The 27401-nt window shown below is 38.4% G+C and overlaps 1 protein-coding gene across 2 annotated transcripts in view; it reads left to right on the top strand.

Moving 5' to 3' along the window:
• The window catches only part of SLC6A17 (solute carrier family 6 member 17), a 609379-nt gene extending 594040 nt beyond the window's left edge, over window positions 1–15339 (top strand). For both annotated transcript variants that reach the window (XM_044076905.1, XM_044076906.1), the window contains exon 12: window positions 1090–15339. In XM_044076905.1, coding sequence (XP_043932840.1) covers window positions 1090–1458 — 369 coding nt within the window. In that variant the 3' untranslated portion in view covers window positions 1459–15339. The remainder of the gene's footprint in view (window positions 1–1089) is intronic.
• The last annotated feature ends 12062 nt before the right edge of the window (window positions 15340–27401 follow it).

The raw sequence follows: 27401 nt of genomic DNA, 5'->3' as shown, positions 1-27401 counted from the left end.
TTAGTAATCCTATGTTGTTGTCTTTCGGTGTTTCCTGGTTAGGGGTCGCCACAGTGGAACTCCGGTCCACTAATTGGCAGTAGATTTTCACGAACGCAGAGGTGCCAGCTTGACATTCAACCTTCAACGAAGGCACGCCCATTTACGCATGTCTTTTGAACGCCCATGTAACCATGGGAGGGACATGCAGACTCCACACAGAAGGCACTCCCCGCACTCCAGCCGGGAATCGAATGGGAGAACCTCTTGCTGTGAGGCAACAATGCTACCGCTGCACCACCGCAGATGTTAGTAATCCTATAGTATTTGTTAATGAATAAATGAGTAAGGTGGTAACAAAATATGTACTGTCAAATGCTGCATTAAAATAATGAAAACCATTATGTCAACGAGTGCTGCCAATTTCAACACTATTACAATAAATACCATTTTTTCTGGGGAGACAAGCTACCGGTATGGCTCCTTGTATCTCTAGATAAACTAACAGAGACTACACCAACACTGGAGTAAGAAGAAACCTTCTTCCCGCAACAGCTGTAGAATCTCACTAATGTTAGTGGTGATACTTTGACTAAACACAATACCTAATCAAACAGATTTCAACTAATCATATTTCAGGTATAGCTGGTGATATAATACCCAAGGTAAACCATATGTTTGTAATTCAACTCACATAATTATTTCTAACCATGGCAGGAAAAATGCAGTATTTTTTCAGTTCTGGGGCAAGGTAGTAAAATTACACTTCCTGGGTTCCGCAACAAACGAATGCAAAATATTTCCCTATGTAAGGCATTAACAAAATACTTCTGCAGTAGAAATGTTGTAAAATGCAAGCTTTATGGGTAAATGGTAATCTCAGTGAACATATTTTCCATGTAATGCAGTAAGTAAAAGTATTATATCAGCCCTCAGAGTTATAACAGTTACAATTCTGTGTATGTATCATGAATAATACAGTACTTTCATATAGAACTATGTTAGTATGTCATTTTCTCCTTTTGCAGTACTAAATTCATTCTAAAGGATAGTACTGGTTGAAAATTCTATATTTTTCCACATATTAATAAAATTGTTCTTTTCTTGCAGGCAACTGAAAAATTTTTCAGTTATCCACCCTGGGCTTTGGGAATGTGTATCTCACTGATAGTGGTGGGAGTTCTTCCAGTACCTGTGGTCTTTATTCTCCGGCAGTTCCATCTAATCTCTGATGGCTCAAACACCTTATCTGTTTCCTACCGCAGAGGGCACATGATGAAGGACATATCAAACCTGGAGGACAATGACGAAACACGTTTTATCCTTGGCAAAGCTTCAAGTGAGACTCCTTCTCCTATGCCTATTCACCGCTCATACCTTGGACCAGGGAGTATCTCTCCACTAGAAATGGCTAGTCCTTCTAATGGATCCTATGGGACTGGGTCTATGCTGGCAGCAACCCCTGAATCTGAGTTATGATTTAAATTTGATACAAATACAAAGACAATGGCAATCTCATGCTGTACAAAACATATGATGTATGTATGCGGCAGATGAAGTAGCTGTGAATTAATGTTCGATCCCACCCTTTCCTATATAGTCCTGCTGACATAGCTGTCAAAATCTCAGTGCTTCCTGAGCTCTTAAAAGCAGCTCTACATTGTGTGGCCAAGTAGTAGCAGAAGGGGGCAGACTGTTGGGAAATGAACGTCTTAAAACCAGTTGCTTTCTGGCCAACAATGTTGTGAGTGGATACTGGCTGGAGGTTGTTGTGTTTTTGCTGCCTCCTTTGTGATATCTAATTACCAGTACCACCTACTAGTTCATCCTGTGACATCTAATGACCAGTACCACCTAGCAGTTTATGCTGTGATATCTAATGACCAGTACCATCTAGTAGTTCACCCTGTGATATCTAATGACCGGTACCACCTACTAGTTCACCCTGTGATATCTAATGACCAGTACCACCTGCAAGTTCATCCTGTGATATCTAATGACCACTACCACCTACTAGTTCAGCCTGTGATATTAAATGACCAGTACTCCACCTACTAGTTCACCCTGTGATATCTAATGACCAGTACCACCTACATGTTCCCCAAGGGATATCTAAATGACTAGCACCACCTACTAGTTCCCCTTGTGAAATCTAATGACCAGTACCACCTACTAGTTCATGTGATATCTAATGACCAGTATCACCTACTAGTTCACCCTGTGATATCTAATGACAAGTGACACCTACTAGTTCACCCTGTGACATCTAAATGACTAGCACCACCTACTAGTTCCCCTTGTGAAATCTAATGACCAGCACTACCTACTAGTTCACCCTGTGATATCTAATGACCAGTACCACCTACTAGTTCACCCTGTGATATCTAATGACTAGCACCACCTACTAGTTCACCCTGTGATATCTAATGACCAGTACCACCTACTAGTTCACCCTGTGATATCTAATGACCAGTACCACCTACTAGTTTACCCTGTGATATCCAACTAGTACCACCTACTAGTTCACACTGTGATATCTAATGACCAGTACCACCTACTAGTTCACCCTGTGATATCTAATGATCAGTACCACCTACTAGTTCACCCTGTGATATCGAATGACCAGTACCACCTACTAGTTCACCCTGTGATATCTAATGACCAGTACCACCTACAAGTTCACCCTGTGATATCTAATGACCAGTACCACCTACTAGTTCACCCTGTGATATCTAATGACCAGTACCACCTACTAGTTCACCCTGTGATATCTAATGACCAGCACTACTTACTAATTCAGCCTGTGATATCTAATGACCAGTACCACCTACTAGTTCGCACTGTGATATCTAATGACCAGTACCACCTATTAATTCATCCTGTGATATCTAATGGCCAGTACCACCTACTAGTTCAGCTAGACATCTACTTGCTTTAGTCACCATCAAGTTAATTTCACCACATCTTTTTCTTTAATGGCTGCTCTCTCTCCCTACTATGCCCATGCTTTATTTCTCATTGTTGTTAGAGGATTCAGTAATAGCAGGTACTGCTGATAAAACCAAGAAGCTGCTCTGATAGAGAAATACAAAAGGACAGAAAAACACATTTTAAACATGGGTGTGGTGAGTCTTGTAATTTTAGATGTGTGAGGTGGAACTACTTTCTGTGAGCTCCACATGTACACAAAACCAAGGCTAGTTACTCTAGACACTAAAATACCCATTGTATGATTTTTAAGGTCAGTTTTCAACCCTTATAATGAATTCCAGTAGCATGTATACAATGCAGTTTAAAGCACATAAGATGCAGCTTTCAATGGCAATCAGTTGTGCGATCTTATATTACTTCAATAAATAAGCAAGAATGGCTAATCTGAACTTAGCCATAGGCCTTTAAACTACCTGTGAAGCAACTCTTCAGCGGAAGTTGAGCAGCTAAAACACCTTAAAAGGCTTCCCAAATTTCATTTCCTTCTTTATTACTTGCAACCCAGGTCCTTTAGTAAGCCAGGCACAACGATTTTGGTATGAAAACTGACCATTTCCTGTCATCCTTCCTTTTGATTAGGGCCCTGACTTCCCTGCTTGAAACAGCCTTAAGCCCAAGCAGGTAATTGATAAGCAGGGGAAGCTGATGGCTTCAACACAGAAGTACACGTCACCAAAAGATTATGAGTTGGGAAAGGGAAAAAACTCCCTCTGCTGTCAATTGTGTCATAGCAGGATGCCCCTTTGTCCTCTCCATCATGTCTACAGAGACTGAGGACAGGCACTATGTAACATCTCTTGGTGAACATAAAAAATAATAACAAGCTGGCCTGAAAAAATGTCCTAAAGTGCCTAATCCCGTACTGACCATCTGATGACTTATCAGCCCACTTCCTACTGTCCTATGGCTATTTACGTAATGGTGGGGGTAACAGCCTGCCACTGGAGAAGTCATCATCTTTGCAGTGATTTGGAATGTCTGACACTGTTGTCAGTGCACATTGATCTTAGGCCCAGGAGAAAAGGCTTCTCTACTTTGTGAGTCTGCAGTGGGAACCTGGCACTTGTATATGCTTCCAGTAGCTTGAAAAATTTTGCCCACACACGTGTATGTTATATAGGTTAATAAATAGATGGAAGTTACATTAGAATCCTTTCTGTTGATCAGCAATCACCAGACATTTCACATGACTGAATTTCCCAAGACTGAATTCCCCAGACATGAAATGGTAGGAAAAAAAAGACATTTCCTACCTCACTGTTTTATGATATTGCTACATAATTATTTGAAGATTGGGATGCATGATTGCATTTTGACAACCATTTGGAAACACAGATGTTCCATGGTGTGTCTGCATATAATAAATACAAATAGTTAGATAAATAGTTAAATCATAACACTAACAGCTATGTGAGCAGAGTACATGTTCCTGGAAACTGTGGGATCCTTCTGTGTACAGCTAATTTACTGCTGTCTTACTACTATAGACTTATGTGTACATAAATGTGCACAGCATTATGTATGTGTGTAACAGCATTATAGTTCATACTCATTCCTGCATAATCATCTTAACAGAAACTACATGTTTGGGGAATAAGTGTTTTAATATGGATCAGTATTCCAACAGGTGCTTAGAAAAGCACTATAAAATATGCTTGTTAGATCTGCAATAGACTAAATGGATGGCCATCCTGGACTTTAGACCTCATAAACCTGATCTGAGGGGCATGAAGCAGCTGCAATTGAAAACAAATATATCAGAAGTCTATACATCATTTCCCCTTACCTCTGAGGTTAGTGGTGAGCTATTCCATTCCAAAGGAAAGACATAGAATAAATGCCCTAGCTGCTGGGGCTGTAATGAGTAGAGACACTGAAAACTCTGGAAGCCATGGTCATAGTTCTGTGGTTACTGACAAGGCACTCAAAACAAATGGAGCAATACAGAAGACGTGCATTTATGCTTCTCAGTTTTGTAGGGCCTTATTTGGCACACATGTTAAGCACACTGTTGGTAATGTGTTATTAAGCTGGGTTCTTGACTCTAGCTCATGTAGAAGTGATAGTAGCAGCTTCCAAATGTTGAATGTGCAATTTCTTATTTCAGGTTAGAATGAATATGCAGTTACTGCACTTTATCAGCAGGCAAGGTGCAATGGTTAAGGCAGACATGAGAAAACACTGATTTGTTCTAATTAAAGTCTGAGGAGGTGCACAACATATTATCACATCAATAGGAGTTAAATTGTCCGTGACAGTGTTGTGAGTTACATTTTTATATCTGAGATAATAGCACTTCTAAACTTTTGACAGTGCAATAATTTAGAATAAACCAAGCTGGTGATGAGTTAAACGTTCCTTTAAATAACTTGTAATCTAAGCTTTCCTAGATTTTGCAATCCACCATCTTGTGTTGTGAGTGATAATAGCTGTGACTGCAGTCACTGATGTAGTCCTTCTAAGTTTCTCCTTTTCTAATGCTTACCTTGTAAAAATATGTCTTACGGTACTTCAGAACTGAACAAGAGGTTGTCCTCTCATACAAGTCTCTGGAGATTTCTTATAACACCATTTATTGCATTATTTTTAATGCAAGCCACTGTTTAATTAATATTGGTTGGGTTGGTTAAATTGTTTAAGACAGATTAAAGAGGCTTTCGCAACCTAAGAAAAAATAATAGTATGGTTCCCCACAGGAAGTACCCATCTGCATTCCATAGTAAAATGTCACAAAGTACATTGGCATGAGTCAAAAAGTGCAAACAGAATAGAAAGATCCCATAGCTGAAAGTGAAAACCAGAATTATCTAATTAAGATATTAATACTGCAAAAAAATTAATATAATTAAATATTGCCACCTTTACGTGCCAGACTGCAAAGTCTAGTGACACTTTTTCTTCTTTATTTTAAGCCAAGGGAATTCCAGTTTGTAATTGTGATACTGTAGAATCCAAGATAAATCATTAACACAGCAGTATGTTTGCATTTTATAATGTTATGTTTTGCTTGTTTTTATTAATAATCCTAAGCTATTGATAAGTGCATGTATCCTGTATTTTTGTATCGACCACAGCAGTTCTGGCTTTAGACTTTTGCATTATCAATTACTGACAAGTGCATAGTTATTCCTAATGTTGACAGCTTCTGAAGCTATTAGCAGACTAGAGAAAACCTGATGAGAAATCCTTTTGTACTGCCCATAGGACTAGTTAATTTGATTATCCAGTATAAGGCACCCATTAACTATAGCTTTATTTTAATTAATACAAACTCATTATGCAAGAAGGGCTTGGCCATGTGTTTTTTACTGGGAGGTCCAGTCATAAACTTCTGTACAAACAGGATCACCATTTCTTAATTCTCAGATTCTTTAATAAAACATTTTTTATTTATATTGCTTTTTACCTCCCCGAATATCTAGCTTCTTCAATGACCCCCTGGACCATTTATCTCCCCCTCATGTTGCCGGGTCATAGCACTCGTAACAGAGAGAGGGAAATCCTCCTTTCTATTGGAAATTTGCTTCAGTGGAGCCATCATCCTTTCAAGACATGCAGTAGGGGGCAAGGACTGTCAGCCAAAAGGCCCACAGTTGGAGACAGTCTGATATTTTCTAATTTATCTGCAGCCCCTCTGTAGAACATCATTGCTGAGCTCATATTCCCGATTATCCATGTACAGGGAGTACATTCTAGGTCATTAGCAAAATTGAAACTCCTATAGCTGGACTTCCTCCAACTCCCTCCCAGGAGACTGGTAACCTGTACAACCAGACTCTCAACCATTCCTAGCTAGCCTCTCAGGCACCTGGCCAGTTAATCAAACTTGGGTCAGTGGGGCCCAGTAAGAGATTTTGCCTCCTCAAAGTGTCAGAGTAAAATATAACAGAAGCAATACAGAATTTTCTTGTAAACATTGTGGCCTGCTAAATGTTTTTAATCTATGCAGGTATATTAGTCAATCGATGAGTAATTGTTTCTGAACAATCACCCTTTAGAGACAATTCTAAAATAATGTGATATCATGATCAAATCAGGAAATGTTCTTACACTGATAAGAGATGGAATGAATAGGCAATCTAGTCAGAATAGCTCTTGGACAATGAAATCATACTGGTGGCCCATTCTAAGTGGTTGCTATAGTAATTATTTTCAGAAAAATGTAGTTCAGTGTCATTGTCTATAGAACTACAGTGGGTGTCAATTTCAAATCCATGCTGATTTACATTGATCTGTTTTTGGTCCTCTACCAAGTGGCCATCTAGCCACTTACGTTCTGAGGACATAAGTAACATGACACATTTTTCCAACCTTTTAAGCCAATAAAAAAACATTTTCTCAAGTATGCTGACAGCAGCAGGTACTCTGATTGTATTTAAATTGACTGTTACATCTTAGGTATTGCTTAACCATCATTTTCAGCTGTCAGGAATGACAGTGGTTTACAGAACATGGTCAGAGCCATTATTTCTAACTCCTTTATAAGCTTCTAAAAATCTGGTAAATAATACATTTTCATTCATCTCTTTGGAATGCAGTATTTCCTTAAGAAAAGTTACCCTGCTTCCATAAGGCATATCTCAAATATTACTAAAGAATGAAGTGCCTCTGAATGATTTTTTTTTTCACATCTCAAATGTAGTTGCTGAGAAATAATGCAGAAGAACTGAAAACATTATTTAATCAAGTGTACGACAGACCAAACTTCCCATGCAGCTCATTAGCTCTTCTCAAGCTTGGTGTGTTTATGTTACATAATAGCAGCCACCTACAGTGTTTGCACTGTTCTGGTACCATGGCTTACACTCTATGTGGTCAGTTTTGCCTCATCTATTGCTTACTGTACTTTTCCAGTTCTGTATAGAGTCCGTTGTATATGAAGCCTGAGTATATACCCAGAAAAATATAATTTTTGGACTCTGCTATACATGACCAATATTACATGTTAATAGTACCATAATAACTATAAGTTTTACATATGCTGTATTGTAAGGGTCCAGTATCACACACACACTGTTTATAATTTTTATCATGTGGTAATGGATTATATCTGGTGAGACTAACCCTAACCAGGCCTCTGATGGACACAGCAGAATGAATTTGTCATTTCTGTCTGCCTCATCTGTTGTACCTTTGACTGTCATCCTGAGTTTGGGGCAGAAGTCCCAGCTTTTTTTGTGATTTTAATGTCAATGACCATAGTGAACTAGGAAATATGTCGGTATTGTAAATTAAAATTGTATATGTATGTGTACATTCAGTCAAATTATATTTTGAAGTGAACAGTGAAATATTTTCATTCCTAGCGATGTATATATTCATCATATATGCAATATATTTATAATTTTTTTAGTGATGTGCAGTTCCTTTGGAAATACAGTGATTATTTTTTGTCTTAAACCAGGATATGCCCATGTTACAATAAAACTAACAGTACACCAACATGGACTTCCTGAGGTACAAGTACTTTCTGGCTGCTCAAAGATGGAGATCCTATGCCTTAACACTTAATTAACAATATGTAAACAGAGTGCTTGCTGCACTGACTGTTTTAATCGTTTGCAACCAAGTCATATATTGTGGTATTTAACACAGAATACTTACTACACTGATTGTTTTAATTATTTGCAGCCAAATCATATATTGTGGGATTTAAGATATGAATGTGGCTCCTGAAGTAATAAATCAACAGGTTATGGTTCTTTGGAGTAGAACAGTCTTTCTGGACTTTAGGTTGTCTAGGTTTACACTTCATTCAAATGGAATCCAAAATGAAACTGCATCCCTACCTCACTCATAAAAGCACAGATGCAGACAGCTTACAGTGTTGCTAGCTTGTACTGTTGAAGTAGATGACTACAACATACATTTTTTTAAATCATAAATCTTTACTTTTGCTGAAGGAAGCACATGATAGCAGGGCAACAATATGGTAGCAGACTTTGACATTACTTCTCTCGGACTAAAGCACACATGGAGTTAGGAGAAGTCATTTTTGCTTCAAAATTCCTTGCTATCCTAACATAAAAAATACACCAGCAGTTACTCTGTACCACAACAAATGGTTGTTTTCCTATAGCAAAAGCACATAAGGACACTGTAATCATTATTGTAACAAAGCACACTGTCTCTGCTTAACCTAAGCACAGGACATCGGGGGTCACTTTGATCTCAAAATTGAGTTTTAATTCAATAACTTAACTGAATGTAATGTGATGATTCAGTGCAGAAGTTAGTGTTGCCCTCATGCAGCCACAGTGACACTGTAGTGCCAACTGTCACTGTTGTACCTCATTGAGTTCACAATGACATGGGCACACTGGCATAAAACTCACTACTGTTCTTACCTGACTGAAAAGGAATAGCTATTTTGGTACAAAAAAAAAAAAAAAAAAACACCATTATTGTTCCTAAAATAAAGCACATGGGTTACAGCTACTATAAATCAATGCTATCTTTTGCTAACTATAATGTACGATAAGAATGTTTCATAACAGTGCTAGAACTCATTTTTATTTCTTTCTCTTTGAAACATTTGCTGTCAGTAATAGTTTCTTATCAGAAGTCCTTATACTCCTGTCTGAAGAAAAGCACACAGTTACTAGCATCATATTGATTGCAGAACACAACCATTTCCTTCCTTAACTAATGCACATTCTGTTAGAGCTAGCAGAAGTCAAGACCCTGACTAAATTACATTCTAATCGTCCATGTCAGAAATGACACAAGAGCGGATACTCTGGAAATGGAAATTTCTACTCTTCCTCCACTCTAAACCCTCCTTCATTTCTCAGATGCTCCCCTGTGACTGATGTATGTGGGAGTAGCTTGTTTGTTTACCCCAGACAGCACTGTATCCTTAAAACTAAATAGCTGCAGAATACTCTGTAATATGCATGTCCTCTTTCTGTAACTAAAAAAGTCAGAGACATCTGGGAAGCATTGATCTTGGATATCAATCTGCAGCCTCAACAGTCTACAGGACAAAGTAAAATATTAGGAATAAGGATAACCGCTTGGAATGTCAAATCCTGGCCACAGCTAGGTCTCCATAAAGACCACCACTATATGTTGTTCATTAAATCAAAACAGTTTCCAGTTAAAGAACATGCAGACATTTTGTCGAGTTTCTTCATGTTTATATTTCTCTTCCCAGGAGCCTGCCCCTTTTTTATATCAAATACATTATATCAACCTGTGAATATAACTTTGAATCCCAATGCAGCACTACCATTACCTTCAGATGTCCAAAAAAATGAACATCACTGTAGTTCCTTACGCCTCTTCCATCCTTGGTTACAACATTTTTGGTCACTTTTTTCTTCCTCACAAAAGAACTATACTTCACTATAAAGTTAACATATGAACTCTTAAAATACTGCACTGACATTGCAAAATGTCTGCATTAGCAGTACTGCCAATTCCCGAAGATGCTGTTCCCCTGCCCTCCCCTTCCCATCTTGCCTCACTACTACATACAATCACATAACCAATTTTTCTTGTCCAATCAGATATTTCTTAGTAAATCTGTCATAAGCTACATTTTCTGCCATTAGTAGACTTGTAAATATAGCATATATTTTGTAACGTACCTATAAGCATATCAGTCACATTGTTCACCACTGTTACTTTCAGTGTGAATGCCCTTTGTCATTACAGTTGCTACTTTTTCTCTTTACATGAACTTTTCTTTATGTGACATTATTGCTTACAATACAATATTATATTTTTTGCTAACACTATTTTACCACAAGCAGTTACTTGGCTGATTGTATGGAGTTAATCAAATGATGAATTACAGTAGTCAGAGCTGGTAGGTGAAATGCGCGCTGAGCAGTTTCACATTATGAATGAATGTAGCAATTCAGTTCATGCACATTGATAGCTGATCTTCTGAAAGCAAATAATATAGGTGATTAATGATATTACTTTCTAAATGCTATGGAATATTAGCTTATAGTTAGCTCAACTAAGGTGTATTTAGCTAGTTATGTCTATATATACAGGAGCTGTTAGAGACATGCCTGACCTAAACCACTGCGCTCAATTGATTTCTTAGGTTTTCTTGCAGTATTCTAATCCAGGAGTCCCTGCCAATCTAGTTTGGTGCTTATGTCTTGTTTACACTAAGGCTGCTGCTGCTATTACTAGCGGTGGTAGCTTGAGCATTTTACAGTCTGTGTACACTTGGACTAGTAGAAGAAGGGAGGCAAAGGTGAGCCAAAAGGTATAGGCTTGATGAATTTCTACAAAAAGACAATAAAAGTAACCATGTAAATACTTACCTCAATAGAACCCCCTCCCAGTGACTGCCTCTATCTTGTACTATTTTGCCCTTGAAAGCAGACTCATGGGCATGACCAGATTACAAATGCAGGCATCATGGGCACGACCAGATTGCAAATGCAGTAATCATGGGTACGACCAGATTACAAATACAGGCATCATGAGCATGACCAGATTACAAATGCAGGCATCATAGGCTTGACCAGATTACAAATGCAGACATCATGGGCATGACCAGATTACAAATGCAGACATCATGGGCATGACCAGATTACAAATGCAGACATCATGGGCACGACCAGATTGCAAATGCAGGCATCATAGGCTTGACCAGATTACAAATGCAGACATCATGGGCATGACCAGATTACAAATGCAGACATCATGGGCATGACCAGATTACAAATGCAGACATCATGGGCACGACCAGATTACAAATGCAGACATCATGGGCATGACCAGATTACAAATGCAGACATCATGGGCACGACCAGATTGCAAATGCAGGCATCATAGGCTTGACCAGATTACAAATACAGGCATCATGAGCATGACCAGATTACAAATGCAGGCATCATGAGCATGACCAGATTACAAATGCAGGCATCATGGGCACGACCAGATTGCAAATGCAGGCATCATAGGCTTGACCAGATTACAAATACAGGCATCATGAGCATGACCAGATTACAAATGCAGGCATCATGGGCACGACCAGATTACAAATACAGGCATCATGAGCATGACCAGATTACAAATGCAGGCATCATGGGCACGACCAGATTACAAATACAGGCATCATGAGCATGACCAGATTACAAATGCAGACATCATGGGCATGACCAGATTACAAATGCAGGCATCGTGGGCATGACCAGATTACAAATGCAGGCATCATGGGCACGACCAGATTGCAAATGCAGGCATCATAGGCTTGACTAGATTACAAATGCAGGCATCATGGGCATGACCAGATTACAAATGCAGGCATCGTGGGCATGACCAGATTGCAAATGCAGGCATCATAGGCTTGACTAGATTACAAATGCAGGCATCATGGGCATGACCAGATTAGAAATGCAGGCATCATGGGCACGACCAGATTACAAATGCAGGCATCGTGGGCATGACCAGATTGCAAATGCAGGCATCATGGGCACGACCAGATTGCAAATGCAGGCATCATGGGCATGACCAGATTACAAATGCAGGCATCGTGGGCACGGCCAGATTACAAATGCAGGAATCATGGGCATGACCAGATTACAAATGTAGGTATCGTGGGCATGACCAGATTACAAATGCAGGCATCATGGTCATAACCAAATTACAAATGCAGACATCATGGGCACGACCAGATTACAAATGCAGGTATCTTTTGAAGCACCCAAACAGTGCAGCTTTAAATTAGCAGGACCATTTTTCCACTGTACCATCAGTCTCACAGCACTGTTTCTCTAAATCGAAGACTAACAGTGGCCACTCTTTGCCCTGTCATTGCTACAGCAGGAGACTTCAGTTTGCTTTCTATAAGAACTACCAATATGAACAACTATTTTCCCCATTTTTTTCTTTTTACAAAATTGTAGGACTGTGCAGAATACTGTTTAAGATGCAGCCTGACCCTTGGGACAATAGGTAACTACTCATCCTGCCTGTGCAAACCTAGATCCTGACACTTATATGTGGTATTCTCACTCCTGATCAATTGTTGTCTGAACTCTGGTCTAGGGTGGGAAAACCAAGCATTTTGCTGATCTATGTTAACCTCACTCCCATATAATTTCCTTTATACTGTCACAAACTGTTCCCACACAAACAACGAGTCACCACAAAGCACCCTCAGTTATCATAATTTCTTCCAAACCTCTCCTACTCACTTACCCTTGTCCTACCTGCCTTACAGGGACCTTCCTGGCACAGCAGAAACCATTATGTACTCCTCACATAGCACTCTCGTCACCAAACCCAGCAATCCGTCCTACAAATGCCTCCATGATTTAAGCCACACCTCACCATGAGGAACCCAATGAAAAAACATCAGCAAGTCATACACTTCCTAGCCCACACAACAGGACTATCACAACTTGTGCATCCAGTCCTAGCCGTTACTAATTAATTGACATTATTATTGCATGCTACTGAGTATGTTTCTACAATACTAAGCAATTCACAGCAATTCACAGTCCCCCTCTACCCCCAGGAAGCTCAAAATACAACCCTCTGATAAATATTCATCAACCCAACTTATTCCTATACTGAATGTACTAAACCAGCTTCTCCACTAATCAGAAAACAATATTAGTGGCACTGAAATTGCTGCAAAGCCCCCTCCCAAATCAAAGTTTTTTAAAACAAATGTCATCTTACAATATGAATATTCTCTCCTTCTTAAAACTAGTCATTGCTTGTGATAACAACCACACCCTGACTACATTTCTCAACAAGAGCTCAACCCCATAAACCAACTGTCTGACTATTCCACACAGGTTCCTCCCACTACTGCACACAAAACACAAAGCATGTGGAGTGACATTCAGCTATGCATCACCACAAATCTCTACAAAACAAATAGGTTTAAATCTCTGCCACAAGAATTCCCAAAACATTAAGAACAAAAACTGTATGAAACAACAATGCAGACATGCTGGCTATCAGTGAAACATGGCTAAAACCTCTAAGTATCCCTGTACACTTTACAGCAGTAACTTCTATACCTTCCTAGATAACAGACCAGGTACAATCCTTTAAATGGTGCAATGCTACCAGTAAAGAAAATCTCAAATTTCAGCCTGTCTTATGAGGCATGTCTCTTGAAAATCCAAGACAGACCCCAGATGGTGTCTTTTATCACTTAAATGCAATCACTCTTCAGCCTGCAAGTAGCTGCAGTATACATACCACATCCCTGCCTCAATAAAAATATTTCAAACAATTTATATATCTTCAAAATTAACAGAAATAATATCCTAGGAAACTTCAGTCTTAACTGCCATTTTCAGATAGGTAGAGAAATATTTTTCTCTACCAGTAATTTATCCACTCACCCACCAGCCCCAATCCATCCATTGGCAGTAATCCCCTGTTTGATCTCCTCATAAGTGATACTTCAAACCAGATCAAATATGTTTCCTAGTTACCCCAAAACCACAGTGACCACCTACCTATTCAAACAATTCTGTTCTGTAAAGCCCCTCTGACATCCTCCATGTATAACTGAAACCAGATCAGTTTCAGAAACTAAGAGGTAATTTCAGACTTCAGTGGACTGATCCCACAGTAGCTCTGCAGTTATTTAGCACCATTTTCTCTGATGTCCTTAAACATCTCCCAAGCAAAAAAAAAATTGTAAAAGGTCAAAACTGCCCATTAATAAACTCCAGACTATGAAGACTATTGCATAATAGAAACAAAACAGGCCACTATATATTATATCTTACCCTCAGAAAGAAGTACAAACTTGAAGAAGTGGAAGTGTCTTACCTTTACAGACCTCGAATACAACTTCCCAGCTGAAACTTGTCTAGAAAATTATAGATACTTCTACTTTAATAGCAAAACAGCTCCAACTCTTCTATTATAAATGTAAGCATTATACAACGCTTCAAAATGCTAATCACAGTGGTTTATTATATTTCTATGAACATAATTCCCTATGCCAGAATTCTTAGACCTCATTTACCAATCTATATCCCCAAACATTATGATCCCCTACATGTTTTCTCACCATTCAAATCCCCAAACTTTATCCTCTCTAATCCATTTGCCTGTCCATACCTTCACTTCAGATTCCCATCTATATAGCCCAATACTCTAGTCCTCATTGCCTTCACAAGTCTCGTCTCCTTTCTCCCTTAAATTCTCTCAATACATGCTTTTATACTGTCATTTCTTTGTTTCAATCCAAAATCACATTCCATGAGGCCTCCCTCCTACCCTCTTCCATCATATCAAGCACCATCCCAACAAATGCCTAAAAAAGTACCAAACCACTGAATATATAAACTCCCTCACATTAAAACTCCACAATTCAGATTCACACTCGGTCACAATCCCCCCCCCCCCCAAAATCCCTTCCAGCCCAGAGAAATAATGTCAGATCTCCCTTACCCAGAAATCAACATAGCTGTTCTACGACCAAGTTCTTGAAATCTAAACAAACATGGCCTTCTTTCAGATGCCCAGCATGGCTTTCTGAATGGACAATAACTCTGAGGTAATCTTCATGGTAAACAGCAATACTTACTCAGTGGAAAAAGGCTAGTTAACAGAGGTCATGTTTGTAGAGCGAAGACAAGCCTTCAAAAGAAAGCATCATCATATACTTCTAACAGAACATATGATTTAGGCAAAACTTAGTTAATTGGTTCCAAAATTACTTTAGAGATAACCTGCACTGTTCTAACTGGGCATCCCCACATCCCATGAAGGAATCTTCTCAGCAATATCACCCAGGACTCAGAATTAGTGCCAATAGTTTCTCAATCATACACAGTAATATCTCACAGACACAGTACTAAGTCTATTATAAAATAATTTTACTGCCTATCCCTCTATCACTGATTAACTAAAAACATATCAATGCCTCAAACACTACAGCCATGCTGCTTGGCACTCAAAAACAAAGCTCACCAAATTTACAACTTTTTTTCCAAAATGTTTTTATTCATTTTATAACACAATAACTTAACATTATAGTAACAAGAAAAAAACAAATAAATTATATACAATGCCCATAACAACTAAAAAAGCAATACACATAGGAGAAAATTAATATTTCTCTAACAGATTAGACAAGCAATTAAATGATGGGTTGTGTTGCTAGTCCTTGCTTTTATAGCAGCAATCTCATTCTTACAAATGTATTTCACAAGATGAATAAACTCAACTTTAAAGACAGAAGCAGATTGGGATTTCCAATTTTTAGTAACAATTTTCCTTGCTATAGAGAGGATAGACCATTGTAAAAATGTTTGTTTTTTATGAATGACTTCAGGAACAGGAACATTCAAAAGGATAAGCAAGTCAAAAATTGTACAGTTGTCATTCCATAGAGCTTTACAAAGATATTTAAAGTCTACCAAAATGGGTAAATTATTTTGCAATTAACAAACATATGTATCTAGTCAGCATCGGGGTGTCCACATCCCCAGCATTTCATTTCATCTTTCTTGTACATTATTGCTAGTCTATTTGGAATGAAAAAACATCTATATAAAATTTCCATGTGTATACATGCCAGAACAGGGAAGATGTACATTTCTTCATTGACAGTAAACAAACTTTTTAATCTTTTTCTGAATCCTTGTCTATTAACTTCATTTGAAAAATTCCAAAAAGAAACATCTGTTTTGCTAAAATCATTTCTAAGAATTTTATAAATAACAGATATGTATGAAGTATTCTTGGGTGAGCATATTAGTGATTGTTGAGATAAAATCCAAGAGTTTTAAGTTACTGTTATTGTATGCCTCTAATAAGGGTGCGAACTTAGTATGTATAAAATCCTTACAAGTTTGGATGTCCAGCCAAATGAAATTTTGCAAACTATATCTGCTGATCAAATAGTCAGCAGAACTTATTTTATTAGCTGAGGGAAATTGATTCCAATATAATAGGTCACCCTTCTTAAATTCTAACATTTTCTGAGTATCAAAAGGTATCAAACATTCATTTTTGTAAGCAATAGGAAATATAATTATTAATAAATTCTTACTTAATTGATTAGAAAACATAAGCTTTTTACACAGCAGCAATATTTGTTTTATAAGAGGTGTGAGAACAAGTTTTGACCTTTCACTTTGAATGCATATTTTTAAAATCCATATAAAGATGTTTGTATGTATTTCAGTATATGGTTCAAGCAGTATCCTATTACTATTAAGAAATAAGGTTTCATGTATTGACTTCCAGTATGATGCATAATAAGTATAATTCCAAAGCAACACTATGTTAATAAATGTGGAGTTTAAATAAAAAACAATATTTGGAAACCCTATACCTCCTTTATCCCAGCTTGTGGTGTGCCAGAGAAGAGAAATTCCTGTTTTTTGGGGGGATAACAAAGGAAGTTAAGTAGTAAGTTATTAATTTTCTGTTTAATTTTGACAGTTGGGGGAATTATTAGAGCTTGGCCAATGAATAAGATTTTAGGTAACAGTATCATCCAACTCTTTTTAACAAGGCTCCCACAAATAAATGTATATCTCTAGAATCATAACACAACATAAGGCTGTATATGCCATCTCAAACCACCTCACTCAAAATACACACAGAGCGAGCAATAGCTAAGAATGTGTTAATATCAAGAAGTGATCGTGCCTTCCCCTTTGCAGGAGGCAAGACCCCTCTCCCTCATTATTCATATGGGTGTCAGACAACCTGCCAAAATGACAGAATTCTGACACCTAGGAGACTGATACCATTTGGTTAACAGGTGTGCGTGAGCAACACTCTCCAGTTTGGGAATATTTCCTTTCCCAAGAAATTGTGCTATCTCTGAATTAGCATATATAATTAGCAGGGAGGTTGGGAGCGCATTCTTTCATATAGAGGGAAGCAGAGGGGCTTGTCCATGCAAAAAACAATGTTTGTTACACGCGCTAAGGATCTTTCTCTGAGCTTGTGAGATAACATGTCAATGTTCACTTTGTTGAACTCTGCAGCTGACATATGGGCTACTTGTTAAAGTAAATAGAGATCATACAATATCAGAGAAAGGGCATATTCCCCCCAACCCTGAAAACTGTGCTATCTTGCACAGCTGTCAACTAAAGATATGACTACTAAACACAGTTTTGACAAAATTCAGTACTCCCATATCTATCTATCTATCTATCTATCTATCTATCTATCTATCTATCTATCTATCTATCTATCTCTAGCTCTCTCTATGGATCTACTTTGAAATCACAAAATTATTCAAAGGATAAGTAAACACTTGCCCAACATGCCCATTCCTCTACTGTAATGTGATCCTGGAGTTGGTATATATAGTTAGGGGGGTTGTGGGGGGGTGTAACCCCCCACCTAGGTGGGTTTTACTTTCTTTGGTGAGTGTTTCGTTTAAGTTTGGGCAAGTATATATATATATATATATATATATATATATATATATATATATATATATATATATATATGTGATTGCAGTCATTAATGTCAAATGCTGCATGCATTAAGTGTTGATGGTTGGTCATAGTGTGTGTGAGAGAGATCACTGTACAGCACAGAGTGGGAATTTGTCCTTTCTCAACTGTAGTATGATCTCAGAGTTGTTACGTACAAGTTGAAGGTATTTTTTTTTCTTTCAAAGTTTTACTTTCTATCTTTTGAGATATTTTTGTTCGATATTTGATGACAGTTTCGCATACGTATACAATGTACAATATACACTGTAGTTTTCTAACATTTGCTTTTTGTTGAAACAGGAATTGTTAGTTTTGATTCCTGCTCCATCTTGTGCTTTAATGCTGTTGTGTAACATTTCAGTGCAAGATCTTTGAACAGTAGGGGTGAGGCAATTTCTCCTTTTTCCCACTGTTGTGGGATCTTGAAGTTGTTATAAATTGGTATGGCTGTGCAGTGTACAGGGGCTTGTCTTCCTGCAAAAACACTTTGTTTTTGATAAGTACAAGCATAAAAAGTAGAATAAACACACCCACCGGAGCAAATGTCTCTCCACTGCCTTGAAAATAGAGTATAAGTAATCCAAATGCGTTAAACAGGGAGAGGCAATGAAATGGCTCACAATGCAAATCCAGTCTTAATAAAACGGATAAAAGTTAATTTATTGTGTACACAGGTAAGCGCTTTCACCAAAGCTTCATCAGACCTTTTGCACTTACGTGTGTACACAATAAATTAACTTTTATCTGTTTTATTGAGACTGGATTTTCATTGTGAGCCATTTGGTTGCCTCTCCCTGTTTAACGCATTTGGATTACTTTGTTTTTGATGTTTCATTCCAGCTATTTAGACTGTAGGTGAAGTAATTATATATATATATATATATATATATATATACACATAAATGGGTCTATAACACTTCATTCAACCATCACTTCAATGAACAGCATTTCACTGGAAATGCCGTTCATCAAATTCCCCTCATGTTGGGAGATTGCACCCTCACACCCCCTGCTAATTATATACACCAATTCCGAGATCCAAGATTGCACTATAGCGAGGAAAGGGCAAATTTCCCTATCCTCACTGTACTGCGATCTCGGAGTATGAGCAGTTCGACGAATGGCATGTTCGATGCAGTTGCACTGAAAATGACATTTTATGCATTGATTCTTCACTGAAGATAAGGACTCGCACAAACACCACCTTATTTTTATTTTTTACGTTTATTTATATCGTATAGAGTTTGAAGGAGAATATAAATTTACTTCAACATCTTCAAAAGAGCAGCTGAGAAAATAAGAATGGTTTGTGCAGTAAGAACACTTGTCTTCTTCTCCTGGTAGGAACGGTAAGCTGATTCATACCACTCTATCTGTCATGTTCAGGCATCAGGCTATGTGTAAGGACTGCAGACTTTGAGCAGCCAGAGTTCACAATGTAAGACTGAAAACCCTCCAAAACACAATGGACAGATTTGGGTGTTGTACCTCGATCAGGATGAATCTTGGCAAAATGCACCCCAAACTACAAGTCCTAATGTACAGTAATGTGCCCTCATTTGTAAAACATGTCATACTAAATAAAGATGTTTGTCAATCTAAATGATCCATGTGTGGATAATTGTGTTTCTTGACTCATTGCCACGACTTCATCTGATTTAACAAAATGTGCATACTGTTTACATGACATAGACCAAGCACAAATGTACATTACAGATGACTGGTTTCATCATAAAAAAAATTAAGTTCTAAATATAAATTACACAAGGGCAGTACTCAGGATTTTGGAAGTGTACTTCATCTTTCAAACTGAGGACTCTGCCAACAAGTATAGGCCTTAGCCTCAGGCAGGATGCATTTTTGAAAGTTTTGCTTAAGTAAAACAATTTTCTTTAGCCAATTAGTCATTCTGGGGAAAAAAAAGCAATTTACCATAATATACTTACAATGACAGGATAGAGGGTTCTAGGCATGCTTGCTTTAAATGCTTAGTTGTATTTCATGTTTGTTGCTAGGTGGGGTCTGTCTGTCTACTGACACAGTAACATAAAGTCTTAACAAAAATTGCAAATGCATGTTATGAATTTCAGAGTATCATCTTGGGCAAAAAACTAGTAGGCTAGCTTGACAATTTCAGGTAATAAATTGAATTTTACATGGAATAAAAGGCTACTAGTGTGATAACGTGGAGTTTTGCTTTGGCCCAGTCCTTTCTGTCCATAAATAATATGAAAGAAGAGTTGCAAAAAGCACAAACATTTGCAAAATGATAGATACATTACAGTGGGGGTGGGGGGTGGGGGTCATGGTGGAAAAAATCAAAGTAAATTTGATAAGGCGGAAGAACTGATCAGGCTACATTCTTTATTTGTTTATTTGTTCTTTTAACTGGATTAGTCCAACAGGCAGGACCCATTTTCAGTGGAAACTTAGGGAGAAAAGCCCCATATTATGACAGTCAGAATTACATACTCTAATACAATGACACATATTAGTCATGGAATGCAACAAGATAGGCATATTGATTTGTCCAACAAAACATATGATGTCCACTTCCAATTTTGCAAGCATTGGTGGATCAACAGCAGGATGATTTATGATTTTCTTAAAGCAACAACATACTGTATTAGTAGATTGTATGTTACAGAAGGAGAAAAAACTGTATACACATGTTCAGTAAAGGTTCTGGTAACATACATTGAGTGACAAACAGTCACAAGCCTTCGAGAAAGTGGAATGCAGAAATTAATGTTAAGTGTAATACATATACATAATACAAATAGGTTCATAGGTGTGTACTAGGCCAATGGCCCTGGAGCCTTTACAAGCCTAGTCCACAAAAGTGCCCTGGCATCATGCCGCTGTTAGTTCCCGGTCCCTCTATCAAGTAGAGCCACTGGAGTGATCCCCAGGATGAACTTTCTATTTCCCATCCACTCATCAAGATTTCTCTTGAAAAGGGCCAGTGAGGTGCTCTGCTTAACATGTATGGGAAGTCTATTCCAGTGCATGGGCAGTCTCTGGGTTATGAACCTGTCCCTCCAGCATGTTCTGCTGATTATGGTAATGAGGTTGAGGTCCCTGGACCGTGTGGTGCAGAGGGATTGGGATTTCTTTAGGTGTAACCTTTCTAACAGGGCTGGGTCAGACATGGCTTTGTAAGTCAAGCAGAGACTGCCTCTTAATAGATGATATGAGAGAGAAAAGCTGGAGTTTTTTGAGTCTGTCCATGTAGGGCATGTGCTTAAGGCCTAGAATCCTCTTTGTGAGGTACTTTGGTGGCCTTTCCATCTGTTGCAGGTGTTTACTGAGGTATGTGCCAGATGGGGCATTATATTCAATGACTGGTCTAATGAGGGAAGAGTAGAGAGAGATGATGACGTCTTTCTTCCTGGATGCAAAACCCTTGGTAATGAGATGTGCCACATAGAAGGACTTTCTGATGACAGTGGCAATCTGGTGGTTGATGGAGAGTTTGCTGTCAACCTGTGTCCCCAGATCTCTTATAACACCTTCAGTGTTCAGTGGGCTGCCATCAATGTGGTAATTAGTGGGAACTGAGTTTTTCCCAAAGGGAATGACGATGCATTTTTTGGCATTAAGCTTAAGGCCATAGTTTCGACACCAGTTGTTGGTATCAGTGAGGCCTTTCTGTAGGATGTCTACATCACTTGGGGAGTTAATAATGGCTCTCAGCTTGCAATTGTCAGTGAACTTGCTCAGCCAGAGTCCCTCCATGTTGGCCTGGAGTTCTGAGAAGTAGATGCCAAACAGGAGAGGACCCAGGACCGATCCCTGTGGGACTCCACTCATGACTGGTCATCAGTCTGACTTGGAGTCTACTGCTTTCTCACTGTGAGTTCTATTTGTGAGCCAATTTGCAACTCACCTAGTGATATAGGGGTTGATGCCTAGTTTGTTGAGTCCAACAATAATTCCTGAGTGGGGAATGGTATCAAAGGCCTTGGCCAGATCAAGGTAGGCTGCATGACCTCCCTTGCCCTCATCCATGGCTCTGGTGACTGACTCAAAGAAGCCAATTAGGTTAAGCAGGCATGATCTACCCTTCACAAAACCAAATTGCGTGGGATCCAGAGTTTGGGAGATTCCCTATATCCGTGTTAATTAGGTCCATGATGATGTGCTCCATAGCATTACATATCAGACTCATCAGGCTAATGGAACAATAATTCCCAGGGTCTGTAGTCGCTCCCCTTTTATGGCGAGGGATGACTGTAACAGTGTGCCATTCTGTAGAGACAAAGCCTGAAGTGAAGCTGTGATTCAACAGGTGTGGTGCCAGTTCTCTTTGTAGTTCATGTAGAACACAGCCAGGGATATTGATAGGTCCCATGGAAGCTGTATTCTTGGCCTTGGGCAATGCAGCTTTAACCTGTGCTGCAGTAATGCTGGGTGCCTGGCATGCTTTAAATATTCTGATTGGTCCTTTGGGGGGGGGGGGGTAAAGTTGGCATTGAATCTGTCTGCCAGTATGTTGGCAATATGTGTATATATGTATAAGTCATGCTAATAGGTATTGGTTCAATAATAGTACTTGTACTCATACCATCATACACATAATAGTGAGATCGTACAAGTCATGTTTTTAACTTCTTTAATTTGTGTAACAATATGCATTATAATAATTAATTCATTTTTTGTCTTGGTGTTCCAAATTCGCACCTATGATTGATGCATAATATCAAAAGCACAATTAATGTATATGTTCATGATGACTTATATTTATTCTAGCTTTAATAGTTGATTTCTTTGTCGGTAGTGCTGAATTTTTATGTTTCCCTGACAACTTTAATTGACACAAATGCATTTTCAAGTGATTGGTGCATACAAAATCATGTGGATATAAATACAAGACACAGTATGGTTTTAAAATATTTGTCTGATGAAGGCGAGACATTGTGTTTGCCGAAAGCGTGTACTTGGTTTTACGCTAACTTTTTATCCGTTCCAATAAACTGTATTTGGATTCTTCAGAAGCGTTGCTCTTATTGTGACCTGGTTTGCCACTTTAACAGTTCATATGTTGGCAATATCTTTTGGCTCAGTACAGGAGGTGCAATGAAAGACTCCTGCAAGTACGGCAGATGCACGGCTCCAAAAATGCAAATGTCCACAAAAAACACACAGGCCAGCACTCAAAGGCATACGATGCCTGAAAATAAAAATATTTTAATAAAGCATATATAGTCAAAACAGACCGGTTTTGGCCCAAAAGTTATTAAGCCTTTCTCAGTGTAAAAGTATAAGCAACAAAAACAAGCCTATTATACTTGAAAATCATCACATGATACAATAAGAGTCCCCATAATTGGTTGGTAATAGATGCTCATTAAGTCCTGGGGGAAATAATCCTCCCAGCTTGATAATCCACTTTTTTTCTTTCTTGTTCAGCATGTTATGACAACCAATTTTATTATCCTGGTCCCCACTTATCCTGTCAATAATGATAAGCCTAAAAGATACTGTAGAGTGGGTCAAGGAATGTTTGTATAATGCATTACTAGGTTTTTTTAATCTAATATCACTGAGGTGTTCAGATATTCTTATCCTTGCTGGGTGAGAAGTCTGTCCTATGTAAAAAAAGCAGAACACGTACAAGTAGCTAGGTAAATAACCCAATTGGTTCCACAGTTGGCCAGAAACCTGATGTCACAAACCAACCCAGTATTCCTGCTAGTGAACTGTTTGGACTTAACCACCCTGGCACAATGAACACAATGACCACATGGATAACACCCCAGCAAGAAATCACCAGTTAAAGTAGTTTGTAATGATTCCCCCGTAGTTAACCCCTGTTTATAATGATTAAAATAAGATCACATGGTTTTACCCCTATGGTAAGAAAATTGGCATTTATCTTTTAAGAAGCCAGATAGTCTATCATCCACTAACAATATGCTCCAATGTTTGTTGACTATGTCTAACAAAACATTGGTATTATGTCCATAGGTGGTAATCAGTCAGATGATCATGGTTGCTGTTTATCCCTATATACCAAAAGGTCATTCCTATTGATGGAGGATGCAAAATTACTGGATGAAAGTATCGTGCCTGCTTTGTACCTGTGGGATTTAAACCTGTTAATATGGTCCAATTTGTAACTTTCATATTTTTCAGGATGGGAGCAAATGCATCTAATATGTAAAAACTGTGATTTTAGAATGTTATGTGTAACATGGGGTGGGTGAAAGCTGGAGGCATGTAATAATGAATTATATTGTGGATACGTACGGAAGACTTGGGTATCCAGAGTATGATCTAAGTTCCTTGTGATGATAACATCCAAGAAAGTAATGTGATGAATGTCATAATTAACAGTAAACTGGATCCCCCACTTATTGCCATTAATGTATTCCATAAAGTCACACAAACATCCGTCATCAGCTTTCCAAACCATCCAACAATCATCGAGGTAGCGTCTCCACATATCAATTTCCCCAAGGTATAGGTTGTGAGTTACATCATATATCAACTGCACCTCCACCTCCACATAGGCCATAAATAGGTCGGCATATATGGAGGTGAAAGACGCCCCCATAGGCATACCCTGAACCTGCCAAAAACATTTCCCATGATAATAAAAGTGTTCTTGGTAAGAACATGTTCGGCAAGGCCAATAAGAAATGTATTAAAGCCTGGTGGATAGAGCTTGGCTTGATAAAGCCAATGTTCAAGAGCCAACAAATCCACCCAATGGGGAATATTTGTATATAGAGATGCTATATCACGGGTGCATAACAACCACCCCGGCTCAAGTTAGATGTCCGAAATTAACTGCAAGAATTCAGTTGCACCCTGAATATGAGCTCTGACATATTTTAGAAGCAGCCGAAGATGTAAAGTCAAAAAATGTGACAATGGTTCAGTGAACGATCCACACCCAGATACAATTGGTCTACCCGGGTGGGGAGGGGTCATGTAGGTTCTTATGAATCTTTGTTAATAGATATAGATATTGATGCCTAGGGTCAGGGACAGTGAAATGGTACAAAGTGGATTGGGGAATAATCCCTTCATCCATACCCAGCAAAAGATATTGATCAATTTCTTGTTCAAATTTTGGACCAGGGTCCAAAGGCATGTACATATAGTACTAGCCATTGTTCAATTATCTCCGAGCCTCGGCATCATATTTGCACCAAACCATGACTACTATTGCACCCCCTTTGTCAGCTGGTAAAATTATTAAATCCGGATTTTGTTGTAAGTCACTAATAATTTGTTCAATCCTCGAAAGTTTATGTGATTTAATTTGAAACTCCCGCGACTGAAAGTGTAGATCTTTGAGAACCATGTGTTGAAATAAGTGAACTGAATGATGCATGGGTGGCATAAATGTGGACTTACGAAATCTGAAAATATCAGAATCAGCAGTATTAGAACCAGAGTCAAAGTATAACCTAAGATTAAGAAAACGACAAAAATCTATAATATCTTGTGCTAATGAATCCTCCGAGACAGAAAATGCCGGTACAAAGTTAAGCCCTTTATTTAAAAGCTGCATTTCAGCTTGTGTCAAAGATGTTGAAGAAATATTCAAGACATTACTACAGTTGTTTACTTGCTTGTCCTCACTTTCATTGGAGTTTCTACACTGTTTATGCCCATGATGCTTTCTCCCTCCCCTCCGTACCCTGCCCCTAAAGGGGTATCAGAATTCTTATGTTTTGGGGCTGGAGGCACTACAGTATATAATGTCTCAGAATCCATCATGAAGGATGAATCCTCAGCGGAGGTTCCACTCACTGAGCTGGGAGTCCTTTTCAGAATAGATCTAGGTCTCTTTCTTTTTGAGGATTTCCTGTCCACATTAACAAATTTAATGTAGACGAGTTAGCTGCAGTAAACCACCAAGAACACTGTTGCTAAATTCGTAGAATAATAAGTCCACAGTAGTAGAAACACTTAATTTATTATACAAGATAAAAACATTTGGGAAACATCCTTCCTCAGTTATCATTCAGAATGATAACTGAGGAAGGATGTTTTCCTGAAAGCCTTTATCTTGTATAATAAATTAAGTATTTCTACTACTGTGGACTTATTATTCTACACATTAACAAATTTAACATTTTATTGGGACCAAAAGGTTTACCCCGTTCATAATCAACCCTATCCCATTGAAATTTTTTTCATTTTCCTATCCTTTAATTGCTCCTCCAAAGTAAGTAACTCTTTACTGAGCAAATTTAAACAATTAATATAGCAGGCCTGTCCTTCAAATTAACGAGTCTCTTCAAACAAAGATATTAGATATTAGAGTATATCAGTCGATCATAGTGAGCAACAAGGGTATCCAGAAAACCCATAGATGCCTTTTGTTAAATCTGGGCCCATTGCTCTAACAGTTCATCATCTGGATGAAATACAAGGGGTTGGATATGGCCTCTGAGGCCCCTGGGGGAAATGCCCTTGGTTTAGTATGCTTTGAATAATCTTGTGTCAAACATTAGTTTGCAAAGTTTTCATACTCTTTGTTAACTGTTCAAAAATTTTTGAACAAGCATGATGCTGTGTTTTTTGTGCTCAGTATAGGAGGTACCATTGTGCAGTATCTCAGACCAAATCTGGGTATTGCTGTGGAGATTCTAGATATAACTGGAGAAGGCTTTATGGTTGTTTTTACTGTCTGCCACAATTCTACCTTCATAGCTAGCTTTAGAGGTTTTGATGAGGGATCTCAACTTTTTGTTGAGGCTAATAAGGGAGTTTTTCCAGTCTTGGGACTTCACATTTTTCTGCAACAGTTTATTCCTTCTACTGTAGCATTTGTTAATGGCAGGGGACCACCGGATTGGCTTCCTTTTTTTGGAGGAGAGAGTCTTGGTTCTGTTAAGTATGGCTAGTTCCATGCATTTATGTACGTGTTTGTACAGTGCATTGGTGTATGATTCTGTGGTCATACACCTATTTTCCATTTGCATGGGTGCCGTGAAGTTAACCACCTTTGTTTTTAGGAGTCCAAAGTCAGCTTTGGAGAAGTTTTTCATGATGGTT

The sequence above is a fragment of the Protopterus annectens genome, chromosome 7.part0, assembly GCF_019279795.1.
Source record: "Protopterus annectens isolate FY-2018-M chromosome 7.part0, PAN1.0, whole genome shotgun sequence".
Lineage (NCBI taxonomy): Eukaryota > Metazoa > Chordata > Ceratodontiformes > Protopteridae > Protopterus > Protopterus annectens.
The sequence above is the reverse complement of the archived record's forward strand: the minus strand, read 5'-3'. Positions and strand labels throughout refer to the sequence as shown.